Here is a 13,868-nt window from a genome sequence, read left to right on the forward strand (position 1 = left end):
CTGTTTTCACAAGGGGAAAAAAGGTTGTCAAACACAGTGGTGAAGTACCATAATGTATTGACTTTAATTGGGGACGGGGTGGGAGATAACCAATCTATTTAAACAATTTGGTAAAACAGCAGCAACGTACTGGCATATTTAGGCTCCAGCAGCACACACAAGGTGAGAAGTGCCAAGGGGAAATTGCTCCACTGCATATCCAGTGTTAATACAGCAAATATTTTCACTTTGCTTGCACCACCAGCAAACTGAAAGCTAACTGGCTCAGAAGAACCCCCAGTGTGGTGAGAACACAGACTAATCTCAGACTGGTGCATCAGGCCCAGAATATATTGATCCTAGTGTTCCACCCCCAATTCTGCCAAACCCACAGCTACCCAACTGACAAGTACCATTCATGAAATGATTTTCACATAATGTTGATTTGGAATTCGTCTAGTTTATTTTCAGTAGTGAAGAGTGTATGATCTCAAAGCACAAGGTCGTGCTGAATGTTTGGATCTATACAGTAATTTGTCGTTTAGCTCTATTTCAACCATCGCACTTAAAATTTATTTTGTAAGCTGTCTTGAAAAGGCATCATTGAGCACGTAAGATTCTCTGCTTCACCTTCTACACTCTTCCATTTTCTCGGTTCACTAACACGCGCTGGAGGCACTGTAATCCACACCTGCATGGCAAAGCTGGCATGGCCCCTTGTGGCGAGGGGGAGCGAAGGGGGAGTAGGCACGAGTGGCAGTCTGGCCTTCCCAAGAGACCGCCCCCTCTTCTAAAGCTCCCCTTCAGACGCGCCGCTGGGAAGGCTGAACGCGAGCCGCAGCTCTCGGCGACGGCGCCCTCCTGCCGTCCCGGTCCACCTGCTTGTACAGCACAAGGTGCCCGCCCGTCTGCGCACCACTCAGGCGCTCTCTCCCCCTCCGGAAGGAGGTAAACTGTACTCCTCCTAAGGGGCTACGCGGTCCTTCCCGGCTTGCTGCTGATTTCAAGGGAGGAGAGCGACCTTTTCCCTTCCACGTCCCCACCTGGTGGTGCCTTGCGCGTCCCAGGACAGGCTCCTATGGTGAGGAGGAGGAGCAGAAGCCGGGACTGGGGACCGCCGGCGCCTCCCGTCTGGCCGGGCGGCGGCGGCGGCGGCGACAGTAGCAGGAGGAGGAGCTGCAGCGGCGGCGGCGCGGAACTGGAGCAGCTGCCCGCGAACATGGCGGCGGCGGCGGAGCAGCAGCTTTCGGAAGCCTTTGCCGTCGCCGCTCCTCTCCCCTTCAGCAGTGGCGGAGGGAGCGCGGGCGGCGGCGGCGGCGGGTCTGTGCCGGTGCTCTTTTGCTTCTCGGTCTTCGCCAGGCCTTCGACGGTGCCTCACGGCTCCGGCTACGAGGTGCTGATACAGAAGTTCCTGAGCCTCTACGGCGACCAGCTCGACATGCACCGCAAGTTCGTGGTGCAACTCTTCTCCGAGGAGTGGAGCCAATACATCGACCTGCCCAAGGGCTTCCTGGTGAACGAGCGGTGCAAACTGCGCCTCGTGCCGCTGCAGATACAGGTGGGTGACGGCGAAAAAGAGCAAGGGAGCGCGCCCTGGCGTGCACGGCTGTGTGTCTCTGAGTGAATGCAAAACAGCGCCTCCTGGGAAGCCTGGCGCAACCATTGAAGTGAAGGCCCTCTCACCGTCTGGCGGCCAGTGGGAGGCTCCCACACCCATGTTGCGCTGGGAAAGGAGAAGATGAAATCCGCCGGGGAGCAGCAGAGTGGTCAAAGCCAGCCTGCCTGCTTTCTGGAAGTCAGTTTTGGTTCCCTTCAACAAAATGGCTGCATTTGTTGGGTTGCACCACAGCTGTGTTCCAACACCCTGAACCATTAAATAGCCAACCACAGTTTGGCCTAGTATGTTGAGCCAGTCCATTCTGGCTTATAGTTCCATGGGCTGTGAACCCTGAGAATTGGGACAATCATAAATATGCATGTTGTGTGAACACAGCCGACATGTGAAGTGTAACATGGTTATGGCATAGAGCATTTTAGAAACTCAGTCTTTCTGGTTTGTACACTGGTTTATGGTTTAGTATGTTGGGTGGATTTAGCCAGTTGTAGCTTATTCAGCACATTGGTTGAACCCAATTCATTGGCTGCCAGCACCAAATGAACAAGAAACGTTCATAATGATCCTGAGGGCTCACGCCCACAGCCTCCTTTTTCTGGGTCCAGGATAACTCGCTTACCTTTTACAGAGGATGTACCTTCACAGCAGAGGCTCCACTTCATTGCTAGCCTATGGCTGAGGCAAACTAAAGCTGGGTCAAGCTGATCCAACAGGAAAGTGGTGTTCTCCATGGTGTGCAGCCATTCTGTGCCATGTGAGGAGGAGCCTGGAGGTCAGTGATCCGCAGGGTTCTTGGCCTGCTGCAGGACCACTTTCTCCCCTTGCATTTCAGCAGCCCCTTGCATTTCAGCCAGCAAGGGGAACATTCACTTCTACAAAATCACTCTGTCCCCGCTCTGTGCAGCCCAGCATTACCTCTGCTACAGCTTCCCTTGCTTTGTGGCCTCATTGTTCATCTCATTTTGCTGCTTTCCCTCCCCCTCACCCCACAAAGCGTAGATTCTTCATCTTTCCCGCTCCTCTTTCCTTTGTTGTATCTACCCTTAACCCTTGCCCTTTCCCCTCACCTCTGTGCTTTCAGGAGAGCACCATCACTACCTTCAACAATAGCAGCTGCAGCTAACTCTTGGAAGGATCTGCACTTGATTAGGTGCTGCTGTGCTCTCCAGCAAGCGTGGAGGTAAAAGGAGAGGAGTAGGCAGGGGGGAATATTTGTGCTTAATCCAGGAGGAGAGTGAGGCAGGCAGCAGAGAAGAACCCCATTCCCTGCTTGGGAGCAGCTAATCACCATTATGTGAGGGTGGCATCTCTACTGACCTTGTTCATAAGATTCAGTAAGAGGAACACTGAGATTCTCAATCAGTGATTTTCTTCCAGTTTTAAGGATAGGGGTAAAGCGCATCAGTGGATGAAGCTGGATGTGGCTTGACTATTCCAAGATCACACTTTAATGACAATTATAAATGGCAGAGGGAATGATAGTTTGCCATAGAAGGAAATCTTGGCCGAAGTGCCTTGTGAATAGGGGATTTCCTAGCTCTCAACATCCAGTTTGAACCATCTGAATTGGTGTCACTGATTTTATTGGGGTTGTTTCTTAGTTCTGCTACTGATAAGGTTCTCTCAGTTGGTCACACCAGGCTACTGGAAATGCCTAAGCTTTTAAACAAATTGTTAGTCCTGTTAGCCTAAGGCTGTTCTGGAAGGTAGTCTTAATCCAGAGTAAAAGGAAGAATTTTCAAATTCAGTAGTGGCTGGTAGGACGTATCCACATAGAAAAGGGAATTACAGGTAGTCCTTGACTTAGGACAGCAATTGGAACTGGAATTTCCATCACTAAGCAATGTGGCTGTAAAGCATAACCGCATCGCTTAGCGGCAGCAATCCCTGCAGTCCTGATTCAGTTAACTGAATCTCAAAGTCGTCAGGTGAGGCAACTTTCTGGTGGCTTCCCACAGCCCAGTCAGTGGGGAAGCTGGCAGGAAGTTGCAAGTCCCAGGCCCACAGGCAGATAAGTGGCTGCTAGAAAGTAAACATCTAGAAAGTAGAAAGTAAATATATTGGTAGCTTCAGTTATTCAGCTTTTCTCTGTGATAGCATGTGTTGTTCTTTAGAGTTCCACTGCTTCTGATTATTAAAATAAGATGAACAGAGGATAGTGGATGTAAAAAACTATGACGTATTTGCTTGACAAGCCTATGTGGGATTTAGAGATAACCTTACTTGTACCCAAGGGAGTACTGTTATATCGGGTTAACAAGATAAAACCTGTTCTCTTTCCATTCCTCTTTCCTTTTCTGTAATATATCTTCCAAGGGCTAAATTATATAGCATTTTTAGATTTTGTAATAGAAGTCTGCCTTTACATACCTGCTTTTTGTAATACTTACATGCTTACATTCAGAGTTGCATAAAGAAGTATTTAGTATTGTTTTAAAATGAACTTCTTAATTAATTTCAGTAAACTTGGAAGTCAGATATATGTATGACCTGTGTTTTTGATTTTGCTTGATTGCTGATATTGCAGATACACTGTTTAATTACAGTTTGTGAAACAATGATTTAATTAATAACACAAGTTAAATTAGCACTATTATAAACATATTATTTTCAGTTTCTTAAGAACTGTAACTAGGGAAAAGTACCAGACATGTTAGAATAGTCAGTGTCTGGTGCACTGAACTAATGGACCATCGTCAAGATCTAGTGACTGCTTATATAGTAATGAAATCAAATTTGATATTGACCAGAATCTGAAATATAAAAACAAGCCAGACATAAAACAGTACAGCTGACTTTATTTTTTTTAGGCACGTGAAACACCAGTACTTCAGTTCTGTGCTTGTTCTCTTTCTTCAGAAGTAAAACCCTTACAACATAGTCCTGTGAATGTTTACTCAAACAAAAGTCTATCTGAGTTGAATCAGTCCTACTCCAAAATAGGTTTGTTTAGAATTACAATCTAAACATTTTAATTAGCATTCATATTTTTAGGGATATTTTTATTGAAATTAATGGAATATATTCCAGGTTAATATGGATAGCATTTTCAGTCTGTTCAGCTGTTGCAGAGTTTAGTTATCATAAAGATCACTTTTATAATTGCTTACCAGAATAGATAGGCAGGTCATAAATCAAATTAATGTTTATGTATTAGTAATATCAAACAAGTATAAAACTTGTGAATGATTCCAAGGAGAAAAAGTTGTGATCAGGAAATAAGAGAAATGTGTTGAGGCAAACAGTCATAGTGAGTATCAGAGATTTTCACATGCGTACAATCGCTGTTACATAGGGAAGAGAGTGGATTTTTTTCCTGGCAGCAACTCCTCATGCTGTGTGAGATGCTTCTGTGGAGGTTCCCTGGACTTTCTTTGAAGTAAGGGAAGCCACACTCCTCTGTGCACATTCATTTGTTAGATTTCTATTTCCCCAACTTAAGGGCGGAGTTGTACCTGAATCACTGCGATCCTAGTTTAGCGTCTCCAACACTACATCACAGTGGCGCACTTGTGATGCTTTGGATCAGAGCATTTCACTGAAAACATTTGTGATGAAAAAACAAGATAAATACACTTGAACAGACATATTTGAATGAAAAAAACACCGAATTGCTAAACTTAGAAAAGTAATCTTTGCTTTCTAAGCACCTTAGCAACACACTTATAATATGTGAAAACATCTTTTTTATTATTTGATTTTCATGTAGTGTCTTATATTTAGCCACCAAGAGTTGCTTGATTGCAATGGATTTTTTTTAAAAAATCTAATCAATAAATAAAATGTTTCTTTAAATCCCAAAGTGTGCTAGGTTCATCTAATAAATCATTTATGCATTTTTAGTATGGTATACAGGCACAAATGTTTTTGGATTAATAAACAGTATATACAAAATCTTAATCTCAATATATAATTTCATGACTATTTAAAAGTTTTGTGGTCACTAGGAATTGCAAACAACATGATGGCACATAATCAGTTAATCAGTAGTTGCCTTGAGCTTATGAATCCAGGCACTTTCTGCTATCCAGATATAATTTTTTATATAAAAAAATTACAAAGAAGACTGTTGTCTTCAGTTTCATCTAGAATGGAGCTCTATGAAGTAGTAATTGCAGCATAACTTGAGTTTTGTCATACATTCAGCTTAACATTTTGTAAATATTTTCCAATCTTGGAAAAGTCCAAAGTCCTCTAGGACTTTGTGTTCGTAGCTGGTGCTCCCCAGACATGTTGTATTACAACTCCCAGAATTCCTACCAGGATGCTTAATGCTATGTATATGTTACAGTGCATTATGAATATATATATATACACACACACACACACACACACACACAAAAGAAGAGCTGCTTCTTAAATAACATATTAAGGAAGTCTGGTTTACCTGGTGCCAATAGGATGACTTAAGGTTCCTCTTTAGTACACTATATTATTTTCAATCTGGCAAGTTACAATCGCAATAGTTCAGGAAATTCTTCTGATTCCTTTTTCAAAGCTACATTTGTCTTTATCCTCTTATTTTCCAGATGTTTTCCTTTTTTTTTTTTATTAAATTGGGGTTTTAAATTGCCATTACTAATAAATAATATTTACTGTATTTTTCCATCTATAAGACGATACTTTTTTCTAAAATCGTTACACTAAAAATTGAAGGGCGTCTTATGCAAGGAAGTAAGCCGAGGAGAGAACCGCGCGGTTATGAAACTGCCCATACTTTGTCTCTCCAAACAGGCTTCCTCCTATCACTAGCCTCCAATCACGAGTGAAATAGCTTGTCTCTGCAAACAGACTTCCTCCAATCACGAGTCTTATGTAACTGACATCAGCTGATGCTGAACAAACAAATTGGAGGAAGTCTGTTTGCAGAGACAAGCTATCGGCAGTTTCACTCGTGATTGAATGTAATCAGTTATGCAAAAGAGCATGGAAATAGAGCTGCAGAGAGACAGTTTGGACCTCCTCCCACTGAGTGTATCATGTAAATGTTACCTAATTACTAAATAAAAATGTGTTCTGCTTTATCTTTAAAATATTGATTTCTTAATTTTGGGTTGGAAAAGTGGGGATTGTCATATACATGGGGGCGTCTTGTAGATGGAAAAATACGGTATATTATAATAATATAATAATTACAGTATGTCTTAAACTGTCATGGGTCTGTTATAGAAACAAACGTCTGATTCACCCATTTATAGGTCTGCTTCAGTGTCTGTTGTCTTTTATATGTTAATTAGATTTTGAAATATGTTTATACTGCATATCTGAAGTTGACTTCAAAGATAATGACAAGGACCCAAAAACTGTATTACTAACTCCACACATTTGAAGGGAGTTTGGATTTCTCTCTCTCAAACAGTAGCCTTCCTTACTACAGCAGCTTGGTCTTAAAAGAGAGGTTTTGTGAATTAGCAAATACAGCATGGGGATATGTGATTCTAAGAAAAAGTCAAATATTCTGCTGAACAAAAATAGTATGGATTTGGGTTTCCACCCATGTAAAATATTTCTGTTTAAACAATGGGATCCTATACATATCTACTTGGATATAAGATCAATGAGACAGATTTTCAGGAAAATTGTATGGCAGTCATAATTATTATTCCATCTTTCTTCATCTCAGATAACTACATTGGGCAATCTCACACCATGTAGCACTGTGTTTTTCTGTTGCGATATGCAAGAAAGATTCAGACCTGCTATCAAATATTTTGGAGATATTATCAGCGTAAGCCAACGATTGGTATGTTTACTTGGTTCTTTGAACATCAACTACTATTTTAATTGTACTGTTATTGATATTTTATTATTTTAATAGGCAGTTTCATTTTTATGTTTTTTATCTTTACAGCTTCAAGGTGCACGGATTTTAGGAATCCCAGTTATTGTAACTGAACAGTATCCTAAAGGTCTTGGAAGCACCGTTCAAGAAATTGACTTAACTGGAGCTAAACTTGTCTTACCCAAAACAAAGTTTTCTATGGTGTTGCCTGAAGTTGAGGCTGCTATAGCGGAGATTCCTGGAATCCGCAGTGTTGTTTTATTTGGAGTAGAAGTATGTATTTCATTTATCTCATATTTGCAGTTTTCCTAGAGCAGCGTTACTGTTGAAATAAAGGTAAAATATCATTTGTAAATATAATTGCTGATATAGTTTACTTTTATTCTTCTTCAAGACTCATGTATGTATTCAGCAGACAGCACTGGAATTAGTGGGCAGAGGTTTGGAAGTTCATATTGTGGCTGATGCAACCTCTTCAAGAAGTATGATGGACAGAATGTTTGCCCTAGAGGTAATTATGTTTAGATGGTTATTTATGTGAGATTGGCTCCAGTAATTGTTCAGTTGTAACATTTATAATTATTGTATTCCTGTAGTCTCAAATATTTCTATTGCACAGAAAAGGAGAAATTATATTTCTATTTCTTAAAACAGTGTATATGACTTCTGTACCATTGCTCAACACAGTTTCTATTATACTGATTTCTTTGGCAGTAGTAACTGAAAATTAAAAATATAAGGATGAAAGGAAAGTACATTCAAAGAAAACTTGAGTACATTTACCTAAAAAATAACTAATATGAGACAAGTATTATACATGAAGTATATTTTAGAATTTCTGCAGACCTTTAGTTAAAAATCTTACTGAATAATCATGCTTAACTCCCATGCATTATTGATTATGCCATTCTGAAAATAAATGAGAAGTTTCTCCGTTTCTGATAAACATCTTTAAGAGCAATAGAACGATAATGCTTTGTAAAAGGAATTTAAATGGGTTAAATGTAAATGTTATGTACTTTGTTGTATAATAGTTGTGACACACACAAAGTAAACAAATGATAACTGAATATCAGATCTTTGCAAAATATATTTCCACGTTATGTTTCTGATGATTACAAAAGACTTGATTTTTAAAAAGCATAATGTTTATTTAATGTAAAGTACAGATAAAGATAATTGGAGAAAGAAAATGCATGTTTTATAACATTTGTCATTTAATAGTAATTCTCAAATTTCCAACACTGAAATGCATATTCCTGTAAAACATGAAACTAATATATTTTTTTTAATTTCAAAGTTTCACATTTAATTTTTAAAAAGAGAAGTAAATACTGTATACGTCAGTAGAGGTATGACTGGTCTGTTGGGTGAAAGATTGCATTTTCAGATCTCTTCCTCCAGAAGCCCACTGGCTCTGTGCATCCCAGCCCTGCCCCATGTCCTGGTGTAGCCATTTGATAGTTATTGCTACCAGTAACTTATAGGGCATCTCATTTGGCATACTGACTCTAATCTATGAGAGAATAAGACTCCTATAATGCTGTTCTAGTGAATAAAAGGTAGCATGCGAAACATGAAATAATTTTCCTAAATACAACCTCCTGGCCTACTAATATAAATGTGTGCAACAAAGGGTTTCAGCTATTCTTCCTGCTTTGGGAGTGAAATCAATCTCACAAGAGAAAATACCTCAAATATATGATATTTAGAAGCTTTCAACAGTAGATTTTCAGGTAGTCTGAAAGGTTGCCTACCCACAGATTAGGTTATACCTATCAAAGGTAGATGTTCTTGAAACCTACAGCACTACCAGGGTTCTGTATTTTCATGACGTATTGAGTATTTCATACTTTACCTACCAGCCTTACATTACACATGAAAAAAACATGTTTGCAGAGCTGTTCCTTCAAGCTGGCAGGAATAGTAAGCTTACTACTTGCATGGAATCCAGAATATTATTAGACTCATTATAGTGAATATTACTTTGCTATAAAGTACTTCATTTTGTTTTTGAGCTAATGTTATTCTGACATAAATGTGGTGGTTGTCATCACTATTTATTTATTTATGAGGATATATATTCTGCCTGATCTTACAAACTCCAGGTGGCTTACATAAACATACCATAAATAATAATAAAAAACAATATTTTTTTAGAAAAATAACAAGTATAATTAAAAGCAACAAAGCACCTCCATGCCCCGGGAGTCCAATGAAATGACAACATCTTCTCCACTTTCCTGAATTCTAAAAGTGTGGCGGCTATCTGGACCTCTGGGGATAGAATATTCAAGAGTAACAGGGCTGCCACAGAAAAAGCTTGTTTCCAAGCCCTTCTCTAACTTACTGAAGGGAGGGACCTACAGCATTGTTTTTTGGTGTGATCACACAGGACAGGATTATTTCATTGGTAATATGGATCTAAACTATGCAGGGCCTTCTAAGTCAAAGCAGCATCATGAAACGTACTACAGAACATACTGGCAACTAATGCTGCACTTATAATATAGATACAATGTTGCTGACATGACTCTCATCATGGGTTGCTACATTCTGCACCAGCTGAAGTTTCCAAGTAATCTTCAGAGGAAGTCCCAACTGAGTGTGTTGTAGTAATCAAGTCTCAAGAGTGGGCCTAAGTCACTGTTATGAGTGATTCAGTCCAAAAAGGGTTGCAGTTGGCACACCATCTGAAGCTGGGCCAAGGTTCCCTTGGCCATGGCCTTCACCTACTGATCAAATAGATGCTGTGAATTCAGGAGATTCACAGCCTTTCTTTCAGGGGAAGTGCAGTCACTTACAAACCTGACAGCATATGGATAGACAGTATTTCTCTCATCCTAGGATTCCATTTCAGGTTGTTTTGTCCCAGCCAGTCTTTTACTGCCTCCATGTAGGAACAATCATAGCATCTCCTATCTGTAACTGGCTATCATTAGCATGCTAATAACCTCACCCTGGAACAATAAATTCTCTTTCCCAGCATTTTCATGTAGATATTAAAGAACATGGAGGAAACAACTCAGCCTGGTGGACTGAGCCTATTCAGGAGTGGCCAAGTGCTCAATTGTTCACCCATCATTGAAACAACCCACTTATAAAATAGAACAACTGCAGAATGGTGTTCCCCACGCTCACTGTTCACAGGCAATTCAGAAGGATACCATGATAGAAAGTATTGAACATCACTGAAAGATCCAGTAGGACCAGGACATCTGCACTCCCCAGTCCTGTTCTTAATAACTGAAAAATGCTTAAGAATATACTGAGTCACCCTAATAGATATGTTCTAAGATACAGTTCTGTTCAGCATATAGAACATAGTTTTATTATAAAATGGAATGTGGAATTCTTGATTTGGATAGAAAAGCAATCCTTAAACCATATAACTAAAAAAAAAAAAGTTACATTGTACTCACTTAAGAAATAATTAATTTAGGGCACCAAAGTTGATTCAGGCACAGCGGAAAAAGCTTTTATAGTAACACCAGCCTGACAATGGAGCAGACTCCCTAAGGAAATTAATTCTTGAAATATTGCAAAAGGAACTAAATTAACATCTGTAGAAAAGGATAGTATAAAGAATTTTGCTATAACAGTGATTGCATTAGGTAACACATTTTTTCAGTTATTCATAAAATGATAAGATGCACTGCTCTGGTTCTGATTTTTATGTACAACACAGAAATACATAATCAGCCGAGCAGTCTAGTATTTGAGACAGGCAGTTCTGACAAATGCAGAGTCCTCTCATAGTCATAAAGTATTTTTTAAATCCTCTTAAATTGTTTCCCTTTCACTGATAGAGAAATTAATGATGCCAGTTACAAAGCTGACCTACTGTTAAGGTGTACCATTGTCCTGGGATATATGCATAGAATTACTTTTTGTGAAAGGAGGATTTACCAAGTTAATGTAAATTAGACCCAGTGAATTGTTTGTTTTTGATTGTAGAACATTGGCAAGAACTGTCTACCTTTTGCTTGTACAAAGTCAGTAACTGCATCTATATTGGGTTGCATCCAGACTAAACTTGTTCCCATTAAATTCAGTGGGACAGATTAGTCAAGGCTTTAGGTGGTATAAAATGAGACTGCTTATTACTTGAGGATTTTTAGTGACACTGTAATTTACTGTACCTGTTGAAAGCAAAAAGTGATATCTTTTCTGTATATATTGGTTATTGTCAAAAGCAGTTCTGCTAATCTGATTTTTTAAAATTTATTACTGAATTTATACCCCACTTTTCTGTTTATCCCAAAACCCAAGGCAGCTTAGAACAATTATAAAACACCAAGAATAAAACAAAACAAAATTATTACAATTAACACTCTGCTAAGATCTTTGAAAGACATTCCAACATCTTCCTCTCCTTTCATTAGATGAGAAACATCAAAGCATGTTTTCTTAATGGGAGAGATTTCTCAGAATACAGACACAAAGGTGAATGTAACATGAGAGGTATCTTCTTGATCCCAAGCTTCATTTATTTTATCAAGGGTATAAGGAATTGTCTGTTATCATCTATATGACTAATTTATAATGCTTTAACATGCAAATCAATGCATCTATTTCACATTTAGCTCTTTAATATATTCTTTGTGGGAGAGCAACATGGACAAAGAAATGGGAAAATGTAGGAGGGGTACAACTGGAAGATATTACTGTCCAGACACTCCATAAAATTCTGTGAAGGAACAGGAGAAGTGATGACTGGATGATAAAAGCCTTGCTTGGGACCATTTTTATTTATTAGTTCATTTATAATTGTTATTTATTATCTTGTTTTGTTAATCTCAATTGTAATTTCAAAGAACTGAAATTATTTTCAAAAAGATTGGATTTTTTCTTTAAGATAAATTATAATGCATTTTCATGAGGAAATGTAAAGTCTGTGGGTTTATTGTTCAAATGTTTCTCAGCAGATAGTTGATTCTAGTTGCCTGTTTTGTTTTTTCCAGCGCCTTGCTCGAACTGGGATTATTGTTACCACTAGTGAAGCTATATTGCTGCAGCTGATAGCTGACAAAGATCATCCCAAATTCAAAGAAATCCAGAACCTCATTAAGGCAAGTGCTCCAGAGTCAGGACTTCTTTCCAAAGTATAGACACTCTTGAAAGAATTTGACCGAGAAAAATGGAAGTTTTAAATACATAAATACACTCTCTCACATGCAAACATATAATCTCTCGTATACACTTACCAATTGATGTATTTTGCTTGCCTCAGCAGAATTTGTTATATTATGCTTTCCAGGTGCTGGTATATTCTATAGTTATAGCTCTTTAAGGCTTGGAGTACCATAGGAACATTTTCTTGTCAGAACAAAGTTTAAAAATAGAGGTACATGTTTGTCAGTATTGTACCCACTGATTGTAACTCAATTCCTCAAAACCAACCCACATATTTTTGTGAAACCTTTTTTGACTGAATAAATGTACTGTGGAATTGTTTTACTTTTTGTATAATTAATGCAGTGACATAGATGAATGTGTTAATGATGTTTTAACATTCTATGAATGGAACAATATTTTAAATAAAACAGGATACATATGCTTCGGAGGAGAAGATGGTTGCTTAATCATTAGAGAAGTCAATAACATAAATGCATAACTATTTGTGGCATAGCTAGGTTGATTCTTAATTATTCAAGACTTCATTAAATGCTGTTGCAAAATCATTTATTGTAAGTTTCTAACTGGAAAATTGTATAATGTTCACTTCAGAATCCCAAGCAGTTCTGTCAGCTTGTTAATGGGAAAATATGAGATTGATGACACTGAAGTAGGAGATTTTATTTTACTTGTAAGTATTCAGAAGAAGATGCTCAAGCTTCTCATTTCCAAATACTAAAATAACTTCTTTCTGGATGTGTTGAGGGATTTATTTTTAATCCCTGTATGTCTAGATTTAATGAACTCCATCTGGTTTCTGCATTAATTCAAGTAAGCTTTAGTAAAAATCTGCATCAGTTTTATGCTGCATTCTGAAATACAGATGCTGAATACTGTTTTAAAAAAGCCTGATTTAATAGAGTGTTTTGATGTACTGTTTTATAGCTAGAAATAAATTTGAGTAACCCTGCTCTTGTTTCAGGCTAATTTATTTGTGTTATAAATGATTCAAAGTGTTTTAACATTTGTATGAAAAATGCATGTGGCTTTATATGAAATCTATTTTGCATATGAAAAACAATCATAGTACAATTTTTTAAACAACAAGCAAGTCATAGTTGGGAACTTCTGAAATGTCTCTTAATGCCCCACAGTGTCCCACAGATGTCTCTTAATGCCCCACAAATCTTGGCTCTAAAAAAGATGCATGTGATATAAAATGTTGATTTTTGATCTTGCTTATAAAGAACTTGTTTCATCAGTAAATTTTACTTTCATCTTGAAAAATTCAGTCCACTGATCCAGGGGTAATATATTTAAAACATGTTTTAAAACATCATTTAAAACATTTGTTTTAATTTGTTTTAAAGAAAA

General features: G+C 38.4%; 1 protein-coding gene across 1 annotated transcript; it reads left to right on the top strand.

The window, feature by feature from the left end:
• The first annotated feature begins 814 nt into the window (after positions 1-814).
• ISOC1 (isochorismatase domain containing 1) lies at positions 815-13,464 on the top strand. The gene is made up of 5 exons (XM_007422287.4): positions 815-1,537; positions 7,218-7,337; positions 7,446-7,649; positions 7,771-7,887; positions 12,341-13,464. The coding sequence occupies exons 1-5, from the start codon at positions 1,058-1,060 to the stop codon at positions 12,485-12,487; spliced, it is 1,068 nt and encodes a 355-aa protein (XP_007422349.1). The 5' UTR covers positions 815-1,057; the 3' UTR covers positions 12,488-13,464.
• The last annotated feature ends 404 nt before the right edge of the window (positions 13,465-13,868 follow it).

Source organism: Python bivittatus, unplaced genomic scaffold (assembly GCF_059951505.1).
Source record: "Python bivittatus isolate LINGU-HERP-01145 unplaced genomic scaffold, Pbiv_v1 ctg000850_np1212, whole genome shotgun sequence".
Taxonomy (NCBI): domain Eukaryota; kingdom Metazoa; phylum Chordata; class Lepidosauria; order Squamata; family Pythonidae; genus Python; species Python bivittatus.